The sequence below is a fragment of the Nilaparvata lugens genome, chromosome 3 (assembly GCF_014356525.2).
Source record: "Nilaparvata lugens isolate BPH chromosome 3, ASM1435652v1, whole genome shotgun sequence".
NCBI lineage: Eukaryota > Metazoa > Arthropoda > Insecta > Hemiptera > Delphacidae > Nilaparvata > Nilaparvata lugens.
The window spans coordinates 87,443,890-87,467,179 of NC_052506.1; the positions used below are offsets into that span (position 1 = coordinate 87,443,890).

Below are 23,290 nucleotides of genomic sequence, written 5' to 3' on the forward strand. Positions count from 1 at the left end.
AGATTTGCGCCTATAGTCAATGTATCTAGAATACATTGAATGTACCATGAATACACCTGATGTACATTAAATGTACGTAGAATACATTGACTAGAATAATGTATTCTAGACATTGCCTATAGTGAGCTTCACATCAGTGAAATTGATAGAGAAGGGAAGCATTATTGCCACTTCTAATTTTCCACCGCCTTCTATAGTAGATAACTGAGATTCAAGTTATCCCGGTAAATTTGATCTAAAGTTGATTGTTGTTAATAATAATTTGTTATATCTCAAATAAACAGATGAAAACAATAAAGTATCATAGCCTATTTTTCTATGATTAGTAATACATTGTTTATAATTGGGATTGAATATAATTGGAAGTGATAAAAGGTTGCCATTTTACAAACCCAACCTAACCTTTTTTCAAATCTAACCTCTTACCCCAACCCTATATTAATTTTTCTATGATAAGTATACTTTTCCAATTCACTTTCATTTGATTTCTTAGTTGAAAAAGTTTCAATTGCAACTGTTTATGCAGGTAAACTAGTTGTTCTTTCTGTTGCTACAATTTCGAGTACATTGAAGGCTGCTCACTCCAAAAGTCAAAAAATCAGTATTTCACTCTCAGTGTGACAAAGAGGCACTTCTGAAGATCTAGGTCCAAATTCACTGCTGATGCTACACTCTATTTTATTTGTCAGTCATGTCTATTCAGTTCAGAGTCCACATTTTAGCGCCAAAACGAAAACAATGAGGTTGTCTGTCAAATCATGTATTCATGTCTCATGTTTGTGTTTTTAAAAAAGAATAATTAATACTAATTTCTGCTCAATTTTAGCCTTAAATATTTTTTGGTTTTCAAGAATTACATTCATTTTGTTTCAAAATATTTAAATTAAGAGAGTTTTTATTTGTCGGGCAAGTTCTATTGTGCTTTAACATTTTTCATGCTGGAATTGCTGACATCGTTGATTGCAGTAGCCTAATTGAATTTGAAATAAAATGGAAATCGAATCAGGGTAAGATAATATGGAGTTAGAGGAAAAGATTAACACATTTTAATTATCTTACGGTAATCCAAAACCAAAATCTGTGCAGTGATTTATCTTTGGTGCATTCATTAGACCTAAGCCTAAGTTATAAACTTTAATATTTATTCATTTTCAAGATTAATTTGAATGACCATAGTATTTTTATTGAAAAAAATGAATTGAGCATACCAGGCACAGAATACATATTTATGTATTCTGTGATATGGACAATGTTAGTTCACTATGTAGATATAGGTTACTTTGTAGTTCTCTCCTTAGACTTGACAGATTAACTGTGTCTGGAAGTGGACCTGGCTCTCTTGGTCCTTGTTTTAGGGTTGTCATATAGTTACGGTACCGTATGTCAATAATATACACTTATTTACGTTTGTTAACTTATTCAAAAATTTAAATATAAAACATTTTAAAATGGTCAATTTTCAACGTTATCAAAATAGCCTGCTTGCTTGGTGTAAGCATCACTTTTATCACTTAACACTCATCTGGTGCTTCTTTTTCCTCATAGTATTTCTTTACTGAATAAAATATTAACCGAGACTATTAACCAGTACTATATTTTTCCCTGAAGCTCCTGTCGTCCATGTTATTTACCCTGTAGGTACGGTACGTCGTTGTAAATACTCAGCGGGCTAGTATCGGAAAACTATCCTTCTTACTCAGCCTGCAGAAAGGGATGTCGATTTTCGATTTTCCTCTGGTGTTGTAGGAATGTTTGTCTTTCTTGTCAGCGAGTGAAAATTGTCTCTGGCTTTTGCAAGCCAGGGAGAGCAAGATTGATTGATGACCGTGAGTATTCTCATCTTGATAAAGATATATCGACAGTGGTCCAAGTAGCCCGCCGTATCCAGAGCTTTCTTCGCTGGAGCAGTACATATTTACAGTCTGGTGCATGTCCCCACAACTAAAGTGCTTACTTAATGTGGCTAAGAGACATAGCAAAATACACCTCCACCCAACCAGATGTTTCCTGGAGATAAATGGTTTCAAACGTCTTAGTAGGTATATCACACTGGCAAGTTTAGTGGCTATTCCAGCCAAGTTCAGTATCCAACGTAAACTCCATAGTATCTTGACTTCTGTGAGACCGTTAAGCTGACCCCGACCAAGAGTGCATGTTGTCTCCTGTATTTTTTTCGATTCTAATTTGATTAAGCATCAGCTCGTAGATAGTGAACCACTGCTTGGCTTGCTAAAAAATATCCGCTGTCAACCTCTCAGACAAGTCTAGTACTCTACCCCTTGCGAGAATAGTGGCACTATCAGCAAACATGAGGATGTTTCCCAAAAATCCAAGGTCATTTATCATCACCAGGAACAGAAGAGAGCCAATCACCGAACCCTGCGGCACTCCATGATGAACCTGTAGTAGACCTGAGTTCGCTCCATCAAGGGTGAGAATCTGCCTCCTGTCAGATAGGTAAGTTCTGAAGGTGGCAAGGATTGGACCGCGCACTCTTAAAGTAGCCAGTTTCTTAAAGATAATATCGTGTAACACACACTCGAAAGCCTTGTTTAGATCTACCAGAGCAAGTGTCTCTCACCCACTCACCCACCTCAGAGAAGTTGAGAATCTCAACAACTACCTAGCTGAGATACAGCACTGACCGTTGACTTTCCCTGCCTGAATCAATGCTGGGCGTTTGTAAGTAGGCCTCTTCTTCCAAAGTACACACCTCAAAAATGTTCACACCTGGCCTGTAGCTGCCCATGTCTGATGGATCTCTTTTCTTGAAGACAGACAGGTAGAATTCTGGAAAGCTTCAGATCAGTTGGAAAATAGCCTGCCTGTAGGCTAATGGTACACGGTACTATATTCCTATCACAGAGAGATGAGAGAGATTCTTTGTGGGAGATAAGAGAAAGCGTGTGTAACTGTAAAAATATTCACTTTTTATCAAGTCAGATCCATTCTTTCTCTTCAATATAGATGGACAGAAATACAATTTAACTTAAATACGGAAATGCTTTTTACATTGAATATAAAACATGTTTCCTCTATTATTTTCAGAGAGAGTATAGTAGTAGTTAAAAAGTCTCACTACGACATAGAAGAGGATTTGAAAAGTATTCTACTATTCGATTCGCCCTTGAAAGCGAGTGACATACAGAAACTTTGGACAAGTTATCTGGAACTGACTGTGGAGCCAGTCGGATGGAAGGCATTGTGGAAGATGTCAAGGGATATTTGTCAACAGTTTGAAGTCGAATTTCCTGTCGTAGCTGTTGTTATGGTGAGTTCATTTCAATACTATATTAACTACAGGCTATATTAACTATACATTATAACATATTATACTACTTCTGTATATCTATAATTGACCGAGCGAAGTGAGGTCTAAGATTCAAGTCGACGGTTTGGCATTTCTCTTAATGTTCAAATGTTTATATGTTGCGCATTTACGGCGAAACGCGATAATAGATTTTCATGAAATTCGACAGGTATGTTCCTTTTTTAATTGCGCCAATATTACAGTAAAAATCAGACTATAGAATTATTCATCATAAATCAGCTGACAAGTGATTACACAGATGTGTGGAGAAGCCAGTCTATTGCTGTATTTCCATAAGGTCTATAGTTTCAATCAGGTACTTGTGGATGAGAATACTGCGTGAGGTCTACTGTTCACAGAACTACTAGTTATAGCTATTGCAGCGGTATCATCTCATCTGAGTTGAATCTTAGCAATAGATAGGATACTATTAAGCCTTGCTCATACCGACACACACGGAAAATGGGACTGGGATAATTTATTTGATTTTAAATAATTATCGTCTCTTTCCTCTTCCCGTAATCATTCCTCTTCGGTATGCGCAAGGCTTGAACGCAGATTTCAAATGATATAATCAAGCCATTGATTAAATTAAAGTATTTATCAATCTGTAGTAAACGTAAACTGGTTAGCTATATCCTGTAACGTCGATAAACGTTTTCCTGAGGAAGAAGAAAGTGACTCTTAACAGTAAATGAACCTAGATGTAACTATTATGTATTTTTATTGAAGTGGACACTAGGACATGATCACATTGGATGCAGTATGTGCAAGTGCACGCGTGGTGATGCATGACTAAGCATGCACATTACACATCCGTGCATCCAATGTGATCATACCTTAGGCTCGACTCTAGTCGAGAGCATGTGTTTTCAAGTGGTGACGTCACGGAGACTAGAATCGACTGGTCTGAGTGTCACCATTTGGTAACACATGCTCTCGACTAGAGTCGAGTCTCTTCTCGACCTGAGTCGCGTAAGTGTGAGTTACAAATCACTTGCGTATTAGTGGGCATTGACAATCAGCTTGAGATATCTTTCATCACTGAAAATATTGAACATACCCTCACCATGAATTATTCTTGGATTGGAGTAAAATTATTAAATAAAGTATTTCTAGATAAACTAGCCTACTCAACCTTCCACTTTACTCCCTGAGTGAAGAACTTGTAGGCCTATATTGTATCCGTCTATTCGACGTGTCATCTCGATAGTTGTAAATAAAACTTGTGTTTTTTAAAATCTTTCAATTGCGGACTCCATTAACTTCAACTTGATAATTGATTGATTAAGAATAATGATTTATTCTTCAGTTAATGATTAATGCCTTTTATTCTTCAGATAGAGTTAATGATTATGCCTTCAGCAGATGTTAAATAAAAATACTAAGAAATTGTCAAAACCACAGATTTATTGATACTTAGAAAGTCTGATTTCGGTTGTTACACCATTGTCAATCGCTTATAAACTCTGATAAAAGTTTATCAGAGATTGACAATGGTGTAACAACCGAAACCGGTGTTTCTAAGTATCAATAAATCTGTGGTTTTTGACAATTTCTTAGTATTTTTATTTAATATGACGAATAATTACCACAATATCAACTTCTCAACTATACAAAAAGTTCAGTAGATGTCTTACCTACTCATTTGGATATTTGTTATTGACACCTGTTATTATATATTGTTGAACATTTTTCTACGATTACTTCAAGGTTGACAGAGTGAATTACGATATGCTAACTGCGAATGTAACCGTAACCGGCTTGGATGAGAATGTCTCTGATAGCAGTATACCTGATCAGATTGATGACATACCGTTGATTCAGTTGTATCCCACTGTTGGCCAAGAAAACACTTCGCTTCAAGTTTCACACACGGCCGATTCCTTGGAAAGCTTGAGGTAGGTCTAATATATCAAACTCCAATGCAACATAAAATTATCGTTGAAATGATAAATCACTGGTAGAATTGCTCCTTGAAAATGATTATTCTGTTTATTATAAATTGTATCCCTTATACAGATGGAAATAAATTGGAATAAAAATTATTCGTCAATTAGCATTTGAACAAATTTAATTTCCAATTTATTGGAATAGCAGCGCTATTACTGGATAGCAGCGCTCATTTTATACGATGCTATAGCAGTCAGCCAGTCTACAGATGGAAGTAATTGGGATAATAATTATTCATTAATCAGCATTTGGACGAATAAATTTCCAATTTATTTCCATCTGTAGACTGGCTGGCCGCTATGGCATTGAATAAAATGAGCGCTGCTATCCAGAGATTGTCAGTTTAGTGTAAGGGAAAGCATCCCTGACTAGCAATTAGGAGGTACCGGGTTCGCTTCCTGGGCTGACAAATAATTTTTGTATAGTAGCGCTCATCGAATTTCCTTCCCACCAATACCCTATCAATACTTGCAGTAGCAGAATTGGGATTTTCGTTTAATAATAATTTATGTATTTCTTATGTTCCAGGCTATTCTATAGACATCTTTGGTATCCGTGGGATATTGAAGACGATAGTTGTACGTGGGTCCAAGACCATCTTGAAAATAGATTGCAGCTGTAAGTTATAGAATGGTTGTTTTCTCATCCATAGATAACGTAATAATCTGTAGTTTTCTAGAAAGTAACGCATGATGGATTTGAGAGTTTGCAGTCTTCAGTTTCTTTTAGCCAAGAGCTATCTGTTTTGACCCCCCTGTGGGTTGGGGGAGCTTTGAGTCGATCATCGTACTCAAGAATGTGTTGAAAACCAGAATTCACCCACATTAACCATGCTTGTCGTAAGAGGCGACTAAAATGGACCTCAAGGAAACTCCAGAAGTTGCCTTACCTTCAAACCCACGGGTTCTGCCCCATCAGGGCAGTTTCGGAGGGGCAAAAGGAAAACCCAAGAAACCAGAGATGGGTGAAACTCCAGGCACAAATATAGGTCGAGAGGCTAAGTCGAGGGTGGCCAGGTGCCCTAGAGACAATTTGGCGTCCCCTCCCTCAGCGGAAGGACCTATAAAGAAGCCAGGAGTGAAACTCATGTAGGTTATGATTTTGTGGGTGAAGAGACCAAAACTCACCACTGCTCAAAGAAGGACGGCCATTTAGGCAAAACTTCTTGGGAGAGGTGATTTTTCTTGGGATCCTGCAGAGTTTCGGTGGGGCAAAAAGAAAAACCCAAGAGACCAGAGATGGGTGAAACTCCAGGCACAAATGTGGGTCGAGAGGCTGAGTCGAGGGTGGCTGGGCGCCCTAGAGGCAGTTTGGCGTCCCCTCTCTCAGCGGAAGGGCCTACGTAAAGACCAGGAGTGGAAACTCACGTAGGTCACGAGTTTTGGGTGGAGATACCAAAACTCACCACTGCTCAAAGAAGGACGGCCATTTAGGCAAAACTTCTTGGGAGAGGTGAGGCTTCTGACCCTGCAGAGTTTCGGTGGGGCAAAAAGAAAAACCCAAGAGACCAGAGATGGGTGAAACTCCAGGCACAAATGTAGGTCGAGAGGCTGAGTCGAGGGTGGCCGGGCGCTGAGCGCCCTAGAGGCAGTTTGGCGTCCCCTCTCTCAGCGGAAGGGCCTACATAAAGACCAGGAGTGGAACTCACGTAGGTCACGAGCTTTGGGTGGATTAACCTAACCTCACCACTGCTCAAAGAAGGACGGCCATTTAGGCAAAACTTCTTGGGAGAGGTGAGGCTTCTAACCCTGTGAAGTTTCGGAGGGGCAAAAAGAGAAATCTCAAGAGACCAGAGATGGGTGAAACTCCAGGCACAAATGTGGGTCAAGAGGCTGAGTCAAGGGTGGCCGGGCGCCCTAGAGGCAACTTGGTCACCCCTTTCTCAGCGGTAGGACCTTCAAAGTAGGCCAGGAGTGGACTTCACGTAGGTCACGAGGACTAATCAGTCTGAAGAGACTTCCAAGCATATCACACTGGATTGCAACAAGCAACCGGGTGATGAATGGGATATTAGTATAGGGAAAACTCCTGGTTCTTGTAAAGGTCCAGGTATTGGTTTGCCTAACTAACATACTACTTGGGAACACAATAAGCTTCGATTGACGTGTGGGGCTCTTTGAACCTTTGGATCCTTGAATCCGCCCCTTCAAAAACAAACAAACAATCTGTTGTGACATAACATCTCCGATTTAATATAATAGGTACTTACAATAATTATAATAATTATCTCCTCGGAATGAATATGCTTACTTAAAAGTTCATACTTATGATTCACAAAAACTCTACAAAAGTCCATACTTCTGATTCACAACTGGATATTATAGTATATAAACCTTTGCAGGCGATTTAATGAAATCATTTTACATTATGAACAGAGATATTAGGGGTATTCACAATGTTAACTCAATGATATAGAGGTACGTTAGAAAAAATTAGCAGACGAGATAGCATTTATAGCGCAGGTTTCAGTCCGCTAACTCTGTTAAAACGGCTGTCATATTTGTTTTGGTCATATCTAGTAGCAAAACTGAGGTTATAAACTTTGAGTTACACAAATTATCCGCTTGGAACGCTATTGCAGTTAGCTTATAGCAGTTTGTTTTAGATGGGGCGTTCACGATGCAGAGTTATCAAATAGCACTTTAGCTGGCTAAAACAACATTGTGAATACCCCTATTGTGGAATTTCTCCATATTAATGTGAAAGGAAAACGACATAATCCATTATGTGGAACTGACATTATCGTTTTTATTTCACCTTGAAATCATTTCAATCCAAAATGAATTTTGAATCAGTGAATGGGTCAAGAATAATGAACTTCTATAAATTTAATATTTATTAACTCAATGTTTTCAATTATTTCAGGCATTTCGACATTATATCCAGGAAAATCCCAAGAGATATGCTTTCGAAAATAAACAACCTGATTGAAACAGGAAATGACATTTTCAGAAGAGTTCAAGAGCAGTCAGAAATTGCTGAAAACAACGAAAGTGATCTTATTCTGGCTCAGTTGATCGTTGAGCTCAATTGTATCAAAGAAAACCTCAATTTATTGGAAATGAAACAAATGCGAGATAAAATTGATTCACCTGAAAAAGTTGATAAAAAGAGAAAAGTTTTTCTAGCATGGCTAGAAGGAGTTTCTGATGATTTGTTAAATGCTTTACAAAGGATTAAAAGCCAGTTACCAGAGGATACAACCAGGTACGGTTCATGTCAACATATTTGCGATATTTATTTATTTATTCATATGCAAATACAATTCAGGTAAAAACAACAGGCATTTGCCCAAAACTGCTTCAAACATTTATTTGGAATACACAGTCTAAAGGTTATGTTACTTACGTAACTTAAATGATAACTTAATTCGCACACAATTTTCAGTCTAAAAAAATGTAGGCTATCTGCTACAATTTTGAATTTATAAGATTTATTTTTATCGCATATTGATGCGATGCAATCATATTAATTTAGTTGTTGTTTTGTCTAAATCTTTGGCTGGCCACTGACCAATCACAAAATTATTATGAAAACTTATCGATCGTACGGTAATTACTAGGACTTGATAAAAACTGTAGTTCAAGCATTCGAATAATTTTATTGATATAGCTTGTCTTTACAAAACGACGAACAATATTATTTACTATTCCCATTTTCTTGATTTTTTATAATTTGATTTTATAGGAAGTTTTTATAAATTTTTTGAAATGAAAATTCGCATTGTTGATTTTTGGCAGGCCCACATGATTGAGAAAAAAAATTATTGGTATCCCAGCATTTCATACCAAATCTCATGTTTGACTGTCAATAACTAGATAAACTGTATTCCAATGAACATTACTTGAGTAGATTGCAGTTGTTATTAATAATATCTTTTTTGAAACCGTTGCTCACTACATTTTGTTCATATTCATTTTATGAAGACCTATAACAAAAGGATTTCCTCCTGAAAACGCTGAACTTGTTTAAACCGACTTTCCTTTTTAGTTTCAGCTGCTTACCATCGTTAGAAAAAATATTGAATGAGTGCTGGGTTGCGAAGAATATGGTATACGTTGGGGAAGGACTCCATTACCTGAGAAGAAGTTGTGAGCTCAGTACCGAGGGCCTCATTGAAGGTATGCTTCATTGAGTTTAATATACTATTTTTACAAATGCAATGAAGAAACGAATCTACTATCAATGTTTTTCAAAGGCAACCAAAAGTCGATTTACAATGCTTCTTCACATAAATTTAGAGTAAATTAGATTGCTGGGGGAACTTTAATTCAGTGATTTGTTATAACGGTAACGTTTTTCATGCGAGTATTGAAGGTTCGTTTTCGTTTGTGCGTCGTATCCGCGTCCGGCTGCGTATGCGATTAGTCAAAATAGCAACTTTCCAAAACAATAAATCGTATCTTATTCACACAGTTAATTTCATATATCGTTCCATTAAATATATAAGTAATTTTAATACAGAATACGATATTAACTGAATGGATATGTTACAAATAGATTCAATCTATTGTTTTGGATAGTTGTTATTTTGACTTGAAGCATACGCAGCTGAACGCGGATCCGCACAAACGAAACCCACCTTAAGGCCGGGACACATATAACCGCACCGAGCCCGCGCCGACGTACGGCCGAGCTAAGTCCGCGACACGGTGATGATGGTAGGAGAACACACATATCCGTGCGACAGCCGAGCAAAAGCAGTGTCTCAGTTCTGTAGTGCTACTGTGGTCTGATTTCTGAATGTGTTTAACTATTGTTAACAATATAACACTATTTAAAGCTTGTTACATCCGATTTAGATTTATATTAAACTAATTATCTGTAGACACAAAAGTTGAGAATCATTTAATCAAATTTAAGACACAGTCACGGGCTTTGTTGTTTATTTTATCATATTATGTCTATCATACCTTTGGCTTAACTTATTTGGTTCTACTTTCACTTTTGGTTTAACTTATTTTTCCGTTCAATCGTATTTCTCATGACTTTCATCGTACAAAACTGGAAAATTCCGTATCACTTCAATAAGTTTCTCACTCTTTATGTTGAACGAGCCCGCACCGTCAAAAAGTAAACTGAACTAGTCGATGTCGGCGCGGGCAACAAACACGGTGACGGTGCTGACGCGACGCGATGAAAGCATTTGTTTTCTCACTCGCCGTAGTACGTCCAACACTCGGCCGTACCGCGGCGCGGGCTCGGTGCGGTTATGTGTGTCCCGGCCATTAAGCTACTCCAAGTGATATTTCTATGGCAATACCTACGGTATATGTAATTTCTTATTTAAAAAATAATTTATTTTTCGTTGGTATCTTGGACTTCTGTTGTGAATATTCCATATACAATGCGTTTGTCTAACAAATCCATTACGATTATTTTAAACGACTACGGTCTAGAATAGCCTTACTCATCCGACTTATACCGACCGCGGAAACGCCTGATAAAACTGGATTAGACGTTTGGCGGAAACGTCAAACAAGGAACTATTGTAAGAATCTTATTGGAAAATTCTTTCTCTTTCCAACCATATCCTTAGAATTAGATTCTGACTGTTAGTTTTCTAGTTATTGACGTTATCAAAAACATCGAAAAACCTGTATATCTCGAAAACTAACGTCAGCATAAGAGAGTTTTACTAGACATTTTTTGTTGCATTATTTCATGTGTAGAATCTATGGCCTTCGGCTGTTACACCTTTTGTGGGACACTCTGTATAGTAAAATATTCCATTATCACAATCTTTTCATTCATTTATTTATTTATTGTACAAGATACTATCATAATATAATTATGACATTGAAGGAAAAAAATAGGCTGAGCCTCTACTATTTCTCTCCAAAAATGTTGATAAAAAGTTGATGTTGTCCAAAGTTTGAGGTTATGATATCACACACTGCTTCGTCACTTGATTTTTGGTCCAGGAATAATGATTTGAAAATTTTGAATTTGGAAGGTTGACTTCAACATAATCTTGATTGTCAATCTTGTAGAGGAGCTTTCGTAACTCAGGGTTTTCTGACTGTGCCTTGCATCTATATTTATAAATAATAATTATTACTCTTGCTAACATATGATAATAAATAAAAGTTTTCAACAAACTCACAGGTTCACCAACACAATACTAGAGGCAAGGGTAATTTGTGTGTTGTCTCACATAGGTTAAGGCTTTTTGAGAAGAAGCCTAGTTACATGGGAGTCAAGCTCTTTAATCACCTGCCATCTGCAATCAAGGGTAGAAATCGCAGAAATTTAAAAAAGGATGTCTTTAAGATGTCTAAAAGGGGCATTTTATAGTGTTGACGATTATTTTGATAATGGAACCTTACAATAATATAAGAACTTACTCATACTATACATGATTGATAATTGATATAGTATGGCATACATAGGGTGTCCCACGAAGAGGCTTACACGTTTGATTTTATATTACGTGCCCATTCATGGACCAAACTTTTTTAAATTTTACACAGTTTACAAAGTAGGTTCTAAAAATATTCTGGGAAAATTTCAACTCCCTAACCTTCGTAGAAACAAAATGGCGGGTAATTGAAAAACGATACTTCAAAAACATTAAAAAATTGTTTTTGGTTTTATACATTTTTTTATTGTTGTACTTTAGGGCAATATGACTTTGAATGAAAAAACTAGATCATAGTCAAATGAAAAACCTTGAAGTCCAAAATTATTCAAATTGAAACCCATCTACAGTAACACACTGATAACAGCACTTAAGAAAAGATTCGTAAGCTCTCACAAAGAAACTCCGCGGTAACCGGAGAAGTTCCTCTTCTATTGATAGTTTTTGTTCATCATCATTACATCATTATTGAAGCTAAAACTATAAAGATATAAACTTTTTCCTTCAAGTAAACCCACAAAAAGTTGAATCTGGTGATTGGGGTGGCAAATCTAAAAAATCACTTCCACGAACGACCATGAATTTTGTTATATAGTTAATTGCTTGACATCATTTGAGAAATGAGGTGGAGCACCATTGAAAGATTGCTTGATCCATTTCTGGCACCATCAAATGAGGCAAGACAAGAAATCAGATAATGACTCATGAAAGTAGTTTTTATAGGAAGCGAATTGATAATATTTTCAATATGCCGCCATTTTGTTTCTACGAAGGTTAGGGTGCTGAAATTTCCTCAGTATATTTTCAAAACCTTCTTTGTAAACTGTGTAAAATTTAAAAACGTTCGCTGCATGAATGGACAGGTAATATAAAATTAAATGACGTGTAAACCTTTTCGTGGGACACGGTGAATGTTTTATGTTTTTATTTTATTTTTGACGATACACTATTTGATACAAATAACTTTTTGTACAACAATGTGTAAATGAAGAATTTGATTGATACCCAAACTTGGCACCCAGTGAGTGTCAGATAGCACTTAGAACGATAAGTGAGATACTCTATATATTTTTAGTGAGTTATATTTTACATATTAATTTTTCAGGAGTGGGTGCCGCATCGAAAACATTAATCGAACATTCAGAAGGCGGCTGCCTGCTGTTCGATGTGCTGAGCAGAGGCTCGAATTTCAGCAACCTGACTCTGGTGGGCTCCAAGGTGAAGTTTGTGGTGGTGGTTCGCTTCGGTCGCTGCCAAATGACCAACGTCGCTGTCAACGGATCGCACAAAAACATAGCAGTGCTCGTCGAGTCTGGCGCCGAGTTCTGCGCAACAAACTGTCAGTTCACTGACTGCTCGGTGGCCGTCGAAGCCAAAGACGGCTCCAAGGTTACACTCAAGGATTGTTTGATCAAAAACAACGCCAACGGTCTGGTGGTAAGTATAGAAGCGTTGATTGAAAAACTTGGTTTTATTGCGTATGACACCATCTTTATAGATGATACCTATAATAAATAGATGTATAGACTAGATATGTATTTATAAAATAGAATTATAGTACCCTTTTTGAAATTAATAAAATGATAAATTAAGAATACAAATTATAACAACTAGTTTCAGTGTTCACACCATCTTCAGTTATTCTTAATCTATTATTTTATTAATTTCAAAAAGTGCACTATAATTCTATTTATAAATAAAAAAATAAGTAGACCTGATTTCATACATTTTGAGAAGACTAGATATGATATAGATGATACTATGATACCTATGAGTTTTTTGCTCGTGCATGTGTAATGGTAAGTGCGTTGGTGTTTGATGAGAGATGATCAAACGTCCATGACTACCGGCGGGATTCGAACCCACGACCAGGTAGCGCTAGCAGACTGAAGGGTGTAACACTTTAGTCGTCTCGGCTTTCCTGGCCGGCAAACTATTCAAAAAATAGGAAAAAGTATGAAAAGCTTGCCAATTTCCTTTGTGATTCCCGTGTTCTCAATTAATGAACGTCTTCATTCTAACGAACAAGGTTGTCACTGTTTTGATAAACTTGTCAATCTGGTCTCGGGTTCGATACCAGTTTTGGCCATCAGGAAAGTTTTTTTGACAACTCTCATGTTTCGTATGGACACATTAAGCCGTCATTCCTGGCAGACAAGAATCAGTTGTTGTTTAATGCCAGGTCATTAACTCATTTAGGTGTTGTTTAAAAATTATTGTAGGCTAATTTTGATTGGAATTATTGATAATCCTATAAGTATTTCGAGAATTACAGTTTTGTGGAATAGTTTTCCGCTTTGGGTTCCTTCGAAATTTTAGTTTCTGTATTCTGAATTACAGCTTTTTCATTATGTTATACTACATAAAAAGAACTATTTTGCTGTATAAAGAACTTGCTACGGTTCTAGGTTGTACAATTAATAAATAAACAGTAACTTGCCTTCTAATAGCCTATACACTGGAAGATCGATTGAACTTTGATAATAAAAAACGTTCCTATTTATTAAGATCAAATTATGCGTAGTTGCAATATTTCTAAAATACTTATTGGTGATATTTCATTGTTGTACATTTGTTTGGTTAGGAAATTCAAAGTCAATTACTTTTTTATTTACAGTATCAGTCGAGTGTAGTGCACATTGAGAACTGTCACTTTGTTGAAAACATGCAAAGCGCAGTCGTTCAGCTACAAGTGAGTGGCAATGAATCGGGCTCTGTTGAGCTGGAAAAGTAAGCCCATTATTCTTCATTTTAATTTTGATATATTGATTTTAAAATTTTGTGGCTATGTAACAAGAAAACCTGTTGTATTTTTGTTAACGCCAAGATATCAAGTGTAACCAATAGCAGTTTTGTCGGTAAACTTACAGTCACAGATACAGTCAGATATTTAATTAATTACCGTCATAGAAATAATATAATAGTTATCTCGAGATGAAACTGATTCTGAAGTTTATAAAAAATAGTTTTCCATTCACATTATTGGTAGAGTGTAATAGTTCAATTAAAGATATTCACTTCAATATCATATTGCCGTACAATTTCTATTCAAGTATTATTTTACGTTTAGTCACCACCTCCGTATACAAAGTTACCATTATAGTTGGTAGACTGCCTGTATGGTTTTGTTTATTTCTTATAGTATTGCTCTGTTATTTTGAATAATTTCTAAGTTTTCACCTATTTTGTGGTAGTTTTTTGCTTGAATATGATTCAGTAACACACATTTTTACTGTACTTACCTGGACACTGTAAATTTTGTAAGTTTTCACGTACTTATATCTGTCTGAAAAGTGCTGGTGACTGGAAGGTAGCTTTGGCAACTTGGTTGGACATGATTTGGTGATTTGAGTGTGTTTTTATTTCTTGACAAGGCTAACTTGAGTGTGCTAAACTGTCGTCTGCTGAACTGTCGTCTGCTTTGAACTAGCCGGCCGGTTCACGTTGTCTGCTGGAATACAATCTTAATCAGCTGTTTATGCCTAATCTTATTGACGTAACCACGTTTCGTGTCTACTGCCTGTGATAATCCTTATCGCCTCTTGAGATAAGCATCCTGCATTCATCGTTTCTCTTTTTTTATCTGCTTCAATAGTAGCCCACTGACCTACTCTTTCGCATCGAGTATAGTCTTCTGATTCTCCTTCCGCAATTCGTATTTCCCTTCCCAAATCCTTTTCAACTTCAGGAGCTTCCAAATTTTCCGCTCGCTTTGACAGCTCTCATAGCATTTTCTTCCTGTCTTCTTCCTCATCAAATACAATCATTTTGCACACAACAGTATGAGTAAAAAAAAGTACCCTTGTGGTAAATGTAGAAAAAATGTCAATAAATGTAATAAAGCCGTACTTTGCAGTGGAAACTGCTCGCAGTGGTTCCACTTGAAAAAATGCTCCGCTCTAACTAATGATGAGTACGAACTTATAAATGGAGGTGAAATGGTATGGTCTTGTATTGAATGTAAGGGAGTGGAAACAAATGCGAATACAGATAACAACTCAAAATCGGACTCATGCTCTTCTAGTTCTTATGATGAGCAAAATGAGGATTTAAATTTAGAATTGAATAGTCTTCTCTTGGAGGAAATTGAGAACCAGAAGGCAATCTTAGGTATACTTAAAGAGGATTTAGCCCAGGCTAGGAATGAAATAATTCATTTAAAAAATATTATTCTAGAGAGAGATGAAGAAATAGTTGACCTTAAGCGTAATACTCCGGCTCTCCGGTTTGACCCTGCCACCAGAAGAAATAAAATCAGGAAAAGCTTGCCAAGCAATTTCAACATTCAGCTGCGTAACTTTTATCAGCCTCTTCAAGTAGATGAGGAGGACATAGATGAAAATATTGCTGCAATGACGAAAGAGATAACTAATTCAAAAAGCAATTTAACTCACAATAAAAAAAGGGATCCAAAAAGGGTAAAAAATAACTTAACTCGGCAAAAGAAAACAAAAAAAAATACTGATGGTATCTGATAGTCATGGAAGGAATTTAGCATGGCATTTGAATAGTAGATTAAAATACTCCTATGAATGTATCGGTTATGTAAAACCTGGCGCCAGGACCGAACAAATTTTGGACAACGACAACATTTCTAGGGAAATTACGGAAAATGACGTGCTTATTATATTGTGTGGTGCGAACGACGTTGCATGCAACAAGGCAGAAAATGCACTAACGGGCATTGAGCAGACAATTAGGAGATTTAAAAAAAAATAAAATTGTTCTCGTGGACATTCCAAATAGACACGACCTTGTTGAGTGGTCTTGTGTAAATAAAGAAGTGGCGCGGACTAACTGTTCACTCAGAGTTCTTAGTGAGAAGTATGAGAACGTGAGGCTTGTGGAAGCGAGTCAGGCTGAGAGAGTTCACCACACTCGACACGGCATGCACCTCAACGGTTGGGGAAAGAGCTGGCTGGCGGCAAGGCTTTCTGAGGCTGTAGAGGGCGGTGAACCTGCACTGCCTGCCGGTGGTTCGCCTTCTCGGGAGGCTTCTACTGATGGCTGCGTGGCCTCTCCCCCGTCCCGCCATGGATCGTCCGCGTCGTTGGTCGGGGTTGAATCCTGCTCTTCGCCTGCCTCTTCCACTTCGCTTCCGGGAAACGACCGTCTCTTGGTACCAAATACTCGACAACCCTAGTGTCGAGTGGCTCGCAGGATTTGTTAAGAACTAATTCAAGAATTGTTAAGAATGTTAACATTAATAACAAGGGTGATGATTGTGGTAGTGAGGTTATTAATACTAGCAAGAAAATTAAAAATAATATTGTTAGTAGTTAAGATAAAATGAGTCATATCAATTTAAAACTATTTTTCATTAATATCTGCTCACTTAAGTACAAATTGAGTCAGCTTGAGATCATTCTTACTGAGAAGTCCACTGATATTCTGTGTATAAATGAACACTGGCTAGACCAAGAAGAGGTACCACTGTACATTCCAAGAGGTTTCACACTGGCAGCATCGTACTGCAGGTCACCTCCCCTCTCACATGGTGGATCGTCTATAATTGTCAGAAACTCCATTGAATATAATGCCCTAAATATAAGTCAGTTCTGTATTGATAAGGTATTCGAAATGTCAGCGATAAGGCTTCTTAGTAATAACTGTATCATAGTAAGTTTATATAGGACCCCTGACTCTGATATCAAAGATTTTTTGAGTCGACTAGAAGAAGTTTTAATTTTTTTAACAAAAAACCCTTACTCATTCATTGCAATTGCTGGCGATTTCAATGTGAATATTCTTGATCAACATAAGCAAGAAGTTTCACAATTCTTAAATGTAATGAGGTCGTTTAATTTATACCATGTTCATTGCCTTCCGACGAGAGGGAGAGCATGTCTTGATAATGTGTTCACATCTATTGAATCTGAACGGTTGGAATGTCACTTGTATGAGCAGGACCTGATCTCTGATCACGCGGGATTATTTGTAAATTTCAAAACGATCAACCAAAGTGTAAATAAGGAAATATACCCTGAATTCCACAAAAAACGTCTCATCACAAACGACCGACTGATGCACTTGAATGCATATCTCGCAAACTACAAGTGGACAAATATATTCAATGCCGGTGATGAAAATGTTATGACCTCAATGTTTCTCAATGTCTTGTCCTTTTACCTGGAGCTTGCATGTCCGATAATCAGTTGTAGACCTGGGCCAAAGTCTAGTCATAATAATTGGTTTACCGCTGAACTTAGTGGAATGAGGGAACAGCTGATGCTCCTGTATAATACTTGGAAGCTTGATAATACTGATAATGCTGAGGTGAGCTATAAAAATTATAAAAAATGTATAATTCAGCAATAAATAAAGCAAAAATAGAAGCCAATAATAAATGTATTTCCAAGTCAACCAACAGATGTAAAGCAGCCAGGAAAATAGTAAGGAATGAAACAGGCCAGGACTCAGCACCTTCTGAAATTAATCTTGCACCCGATGCCCTTAATGACTACTTCATCAGTATATCAAGTCTAAAAAATCGAGATCAGCTATCTTCTTCTGCGACAACATTTACTGACCTTTTAAATAATTTCAAATTTTCAGAGACGATTGATCGTACTAGAGTGGGGCTATCTTGGAGAATGGTGGAAGTGGAAACAGTGAGATTGATTGTAAGCCGTTTAAGCTCCTCGCGAAGTGAAGACTGTTTTGGTCTGTCTAATTTTATAATTGATTCCATGTTGGTACCTCTGACTCTAATAATAAATTTTGTTTTGATAACAGGACAGTTTCCTGATTGCTTGAAGCTGTCCTTGATCAATCCAATTTTCAAAAAAGGGGATCGAGACCTGCCCGAAAACTACAGGCCAATAGCGATTGTACCAATAATAAGTAAAATCATTGAAACCTGTATTTTCCAACAAATGTATGAGTACATGACAGTCAACTCTATTTTACATGAAAACCAATTTGGGTTCAGACCTAATTGCTCAACCACTATGGCTGTAGAAAAGATTGTAGATTCTATTCTTCAGGGATTCGAGAAAAATATGATAGTTGGAGGAAAAATGCTGGATTTGAGTAGAGCTTTCGATACAGTTTCTCACAGTGTTCTCTGCAGCAAGCTTGAACATTATGGCATTAGAGATAAGGAATTAAAATTGATCAGAAGTTACCTTAGTGACAGAACACAAATAGTTCGACTGAATAGGCAAAATAATAAATGTTCAGAACCAAAAAAAGTATTGGCAGGTGTTCCACAAGGATCAGTCCTTGGACCCTTTCTATTCTTAGCTTTTGTGAATGATTTTAGTGTTAATGTTCCATGTTTATCTGTGCTCTATGCTGATGACACTACCATACTTGATTCTAATACTAGTGTAGAGGCTGTACTTGATAGGCTAGACTCATCGGTTGAACGCTGCAGGGAGTGGTATGCTGTTAATTGTTTGACTCTCAATGAGAGTAAAACAGAAAACATTCTATTCACGCTTAGAAATAATTTAAGCAGGGAGCACCAGGAGTACCTGAAGCCGATTAAACTGCTGGGTTTTTTCCTAGACAGTAAATTGAGTTGGAGTATCTGTGGAGCCACATAGAGTATCTGTGTAAGAAACTGTCCAGAGTTATGTACCTACTAAGAAAACTAAAATGTTGTGTCAGTAGGGAGGTACTTATTCTGGCTTACTATGGTTTGTTTCATTCCCATCTCAATTATGGGCTCCGTCTTTGGGGTAACTCAAGTGATATGAAGAAGGCATTTATTTGGCAAAAAAAAGCAATTCGCTGCATTGTTGGTCTAAGGAGTGTTGAAAGCTGTAAAAATAGTTTTATCGAGCTTGGAATCATGACTCTCCCTTCAATGTACATTTATTGTAACCTGGTCCATGTTAAAAAAAAACCTAACTCTATCAACAAGACATAGCCATCAGCATGAACATAGAACTAGAAATAGGAATAACCTAATTACCCCAAACATCAGACTGCAAAAAACATTCAAAAGCTATAAGTATCAACAATACTTATTATTCAATAAATTACCGACAAGAATAAAAAATTTACCACAAAAAAGTTCATATCTACAGTAGCACAATGGCTCAAAAAACAGGCTTTTTATACAATTGACGAATACCTAAGTCATAACGTGAGCATCTGACTGTTATATTATATTTGTATATGTATACATATGTGTACATGTTTAATGTTATGTATATATGTGGTTAGCGGTACGATATATTGTTAGTAAATGCAATGCTATGTTTTATCTCCACATGACGTTTGTTTATAACATTTGTAATGTTCGATGACAAGAATAAAGATTATTGATTATTATTGATTAAAGCCATAGTGCATTCTGGTGACGTCAGCACAGGTAGGGCTACTCACCACCTCCTACACCAATAAAAGCACTAACTTACATTTGTTGATTTCAGCTGATCTATATCAGCTATTGCTTTTTTATTGGTGTAGGAGGTGGTGAGTAGCCCTACCTTTGCTGACGTCACCAGAATACACTATGGCTTTATTTACGGAGGTAGTGTTACAGTCCGGGTCCTGTAGCTTTGCCTATCGGCGGAGAGCCAGCCACTAGTCTATAATACTACCCGTTCAAAAACATCGCACATTTTTGAAAATGTATCTTTCCATAAGTAACAGATGCTCTTTTGTATCTCCTCAAAAGCAACGTGTTGCATCCTAAAAGATACACAAGGAGCTTTTTGGAGCTACGTCCTTTTAGCAGAACACAGCCTATCAGCTGACATTCGTTCAACATGCTCTTTCCATTGTTTGTGTTTCATTGCAACTCTCTCATTCATGGAGAATGTCTGTGTGTAGGGAGCGTCCTTCAAGGAAGCTCTGTAGGGAGCTTTCCCCATCTAGGGATCTCGGGTCCTGAAGCCTGATGTTTTTGCGAAGCCGTGAATAATACCCCGCAAACCATACCTTGCCTATAGACCTTTTCAAAGTCACGGAGGCAAAGCTACGGGACGCGTAAAGTACTTTTCGCCCCACTTGGATGTAATGAGCTGGTTTACGTGCGTCATATGGAGGCCGAAAGTGATTGTTTTCTGACCAGGCCGGTAAAATTTTTACGGCCCTAGGGCTGTAAAATAACCTTGAAGTCAGCTGATTCTGATTTGATGTGAACGTGTTTACAAAATAGTTTATGAAACGGAATCAGTTTATGCTTCTAGAATTGAATAAAGTTTTTGCAATAAGATACTATCATTTTATTTGGATGAATGAAATACAAATGGGATATTATAAACTATTCAAATTCAATTTTCAGAGTATAATAGAATCTAACCTCAAACCTCCTAGTAAAGCGTTTATCATGGAACATGGTGGATAAACGGAATCATTTTATGCTTCTAGAATTCAATAAAGTATTCTGTAATAATATACTATCATTTTAAATGAATAAAATACAGATAAGATATATATTATAAACTATTCAAATAATTCGATTTTCATAGAATAGAACTTCTAACCTAAACTTCCATTGACATTCAGATCACATCAGATTGGCCGAATTTCAAGTGTGCTAAAACAGCTGATCAAAAACTTTTTCAAGTGTGATAAACCAGCTGATCAAAAACTTTTTCAAGTGTGATAAACCAGGTGATCAAAAACTTTTCATTATTTGTGTTTATCATTCAATAATTAAAACATTTATAATAATATCATCTTATTGTCATTTGGAAGAATAAAAAGTATAAACTCAATCTCTTACATAATTGAACATAATCTTTTAGGTTATTTAGACAAATCAGAATAAAAAATAAAAATACTTGGACAATTTCTTGATATTCAGATTTGCTAGAGCTATGACCTTCCACTTTTGCTTTCGGAAGTGCTTTATAATAGACAATGAGAATAATTATTATTCTCATATATATATATTGTTTATTTTTCTGTGTGGCGAAAAATTACGTTCTCACCATGGGCAAAAATGTTTTTCCGGCTCTCAATCTTTTCTAGTCCTCGGCCTACGGCCTCGGACTTGAAAACCGATTTCGAGCCAGAAAAGTCTCATTTTCGGCCCTAGGTGCGAAATATACTATTGCATGAAAACTGTCCTTTCGAAAAACATTGTATTTGAAATGTATTAGAGAATTTATAATATATCTATCGCTTTGCTCAATATTTTGCAACAATGAATTATTCATCTCATAATGAGGAATGTTTTGATTTCAGTTTACAGGGAGTAACTGCAAAAGGAGTAACTTTCACTGGCAATAAGATCAATGTCTCGAAAAAGATCAACAATGAGTCTCTTTCGTCGGATGAATGTGGTGAGTGAGATACTCAAATAAGTTTATTTATTAGAATTCTTGGCAGAGTCCGATGAATGTTTGAAAACTATTGAATGAAAAAGACTAAGAAATGGTCAAAAAACCACAGATTTATTGATACTTACAAGACCGGTTCCGGTTATTACACCATTGTCAATCTCTGATAAACTCAGAGATTATCAGAAATTGACAATGGTGTAATAACCGAAACCGGTCTTTCTAAGTATCAATAAATCTGTGTTTTTTTTGACCATTTCTTAGTCTTTTTCATTCAATATGAATAATTACCACAATATCAATTTCTCAACTACACAAAAAGGGGGAAAAATTTGAAAACTATTTTAAATCATTTTTAGTCTACTCACGGGAGATTCCATTAACGACTCAATTAACCATATTCAAACTTCAGGAACATTTGTGCAGTATAGAAGAACTAAAAAAGGCATAATAGTAGGAAGTTTTAGAAATCACGGTCATAATGGCATTAGAATTTCAAGTAAGAAAGGACCTCACTTATTGATTTTTTTGCCTATAGAAATTTATTCTTTCAAGAAAATAGTTCGAAAATATACTACTATTTTTGGAAGGAAACTACAAAAAAACAGCGGCTTCCTTAAATAGGTTAATCCCTAATGTTATTACGGTTTACCCTTTGTCAATTGACTGTCATGAACTCTAATAGGCAATTTTTTGATATTCAACCTCTTAAAACATCATCATCTTCACTTCAGGGATTAGGTTTATTAATTAACCTGTTTCGGTACCCATCTCTTTCTCGGCCTCCGTACTTCTCTTTTCCAGTAGGTTTGGACTTCAAGTGACTTGTACTTGAAACATAATTGAATAATTGTATAACATTATCAGATTAAACGTTTTTAATAAATTTGATGAAAATTTATTGTATCAAACGAGAAATTGGAATTCCTGAGCATAGGCCTAATCTTGAAATTATTTTATTTTGTTCCAGGTGAGATATGAATTTCCAAAGCATTGTTCAAATGGAACATTTTTTGTTAGTCGTTTTAATAATCATAGCTTTATAAATTAAATATTATATTCCAAACAATTTTTATTGCATTAAAATATAGAGAATATTTATGTATTTCAATAAATAAATATATTTTTCAATTAAGATATTTTGATTTAAATCTATTTATTTATTAACACTAACGTTAAATGCCTAATTTTTCACTCAAACTTCAACATTTTGTGTCTATTTCTTTAATAACACTTTAATTTCTTCAATTGGATTTCAATCCATTTCTTTATTCAACACTAACGTTAAATACCTAATTTTTCACTCCAACTACAACACTTTGAATTAAGCAATATTATTTCCTTTAATTTTATACGTATCTTAATAAAAAAAATTCTTTATTAGGCGGAGTTAGGACTTTTAAGTCCTCTCTACCACTCAAC

The 23,290-nt window shown here is 36.3% G+C and overlaps 1 protein-coding gene across 1 annotated transcript; it reads left to right on the top strand.

The window, feature by feature from the left end:
- The first annotated feature begins 721 nt into the window (after positions 1 to 721).
- LOC111056705 (protein nessun dorma) lies at positions 722 to 23,005 on the top strand. The gene is made up of 10 exons (XM_022344095.2): positions 722 to 1,007; positions 3,049 to 3,271; positions 5,024 to 5,211; positions 5,792 to 5,881; positions 8,129 to 8,470; positions 9,254 to 9,384; positions 12,730 to 13,061; positions 14,242 to 14,354; positions 21,774 to 21,871; positions 22,839 to 23,005. The coding sequence occupies exons 1-10, from the start codon at positions 991 to 993 to the stop codon at positions 22,847 to 22,849; spliced, it is 1,545 nt and encodes a 514-aa protein (XP_022199787.2). The 5' UTR covers positions 722 to 990; the 3' UTR covers positions 22,850 to 23,005.
- Positions 23,006 to 23,290: the final 285 nt, after the last annotated feature.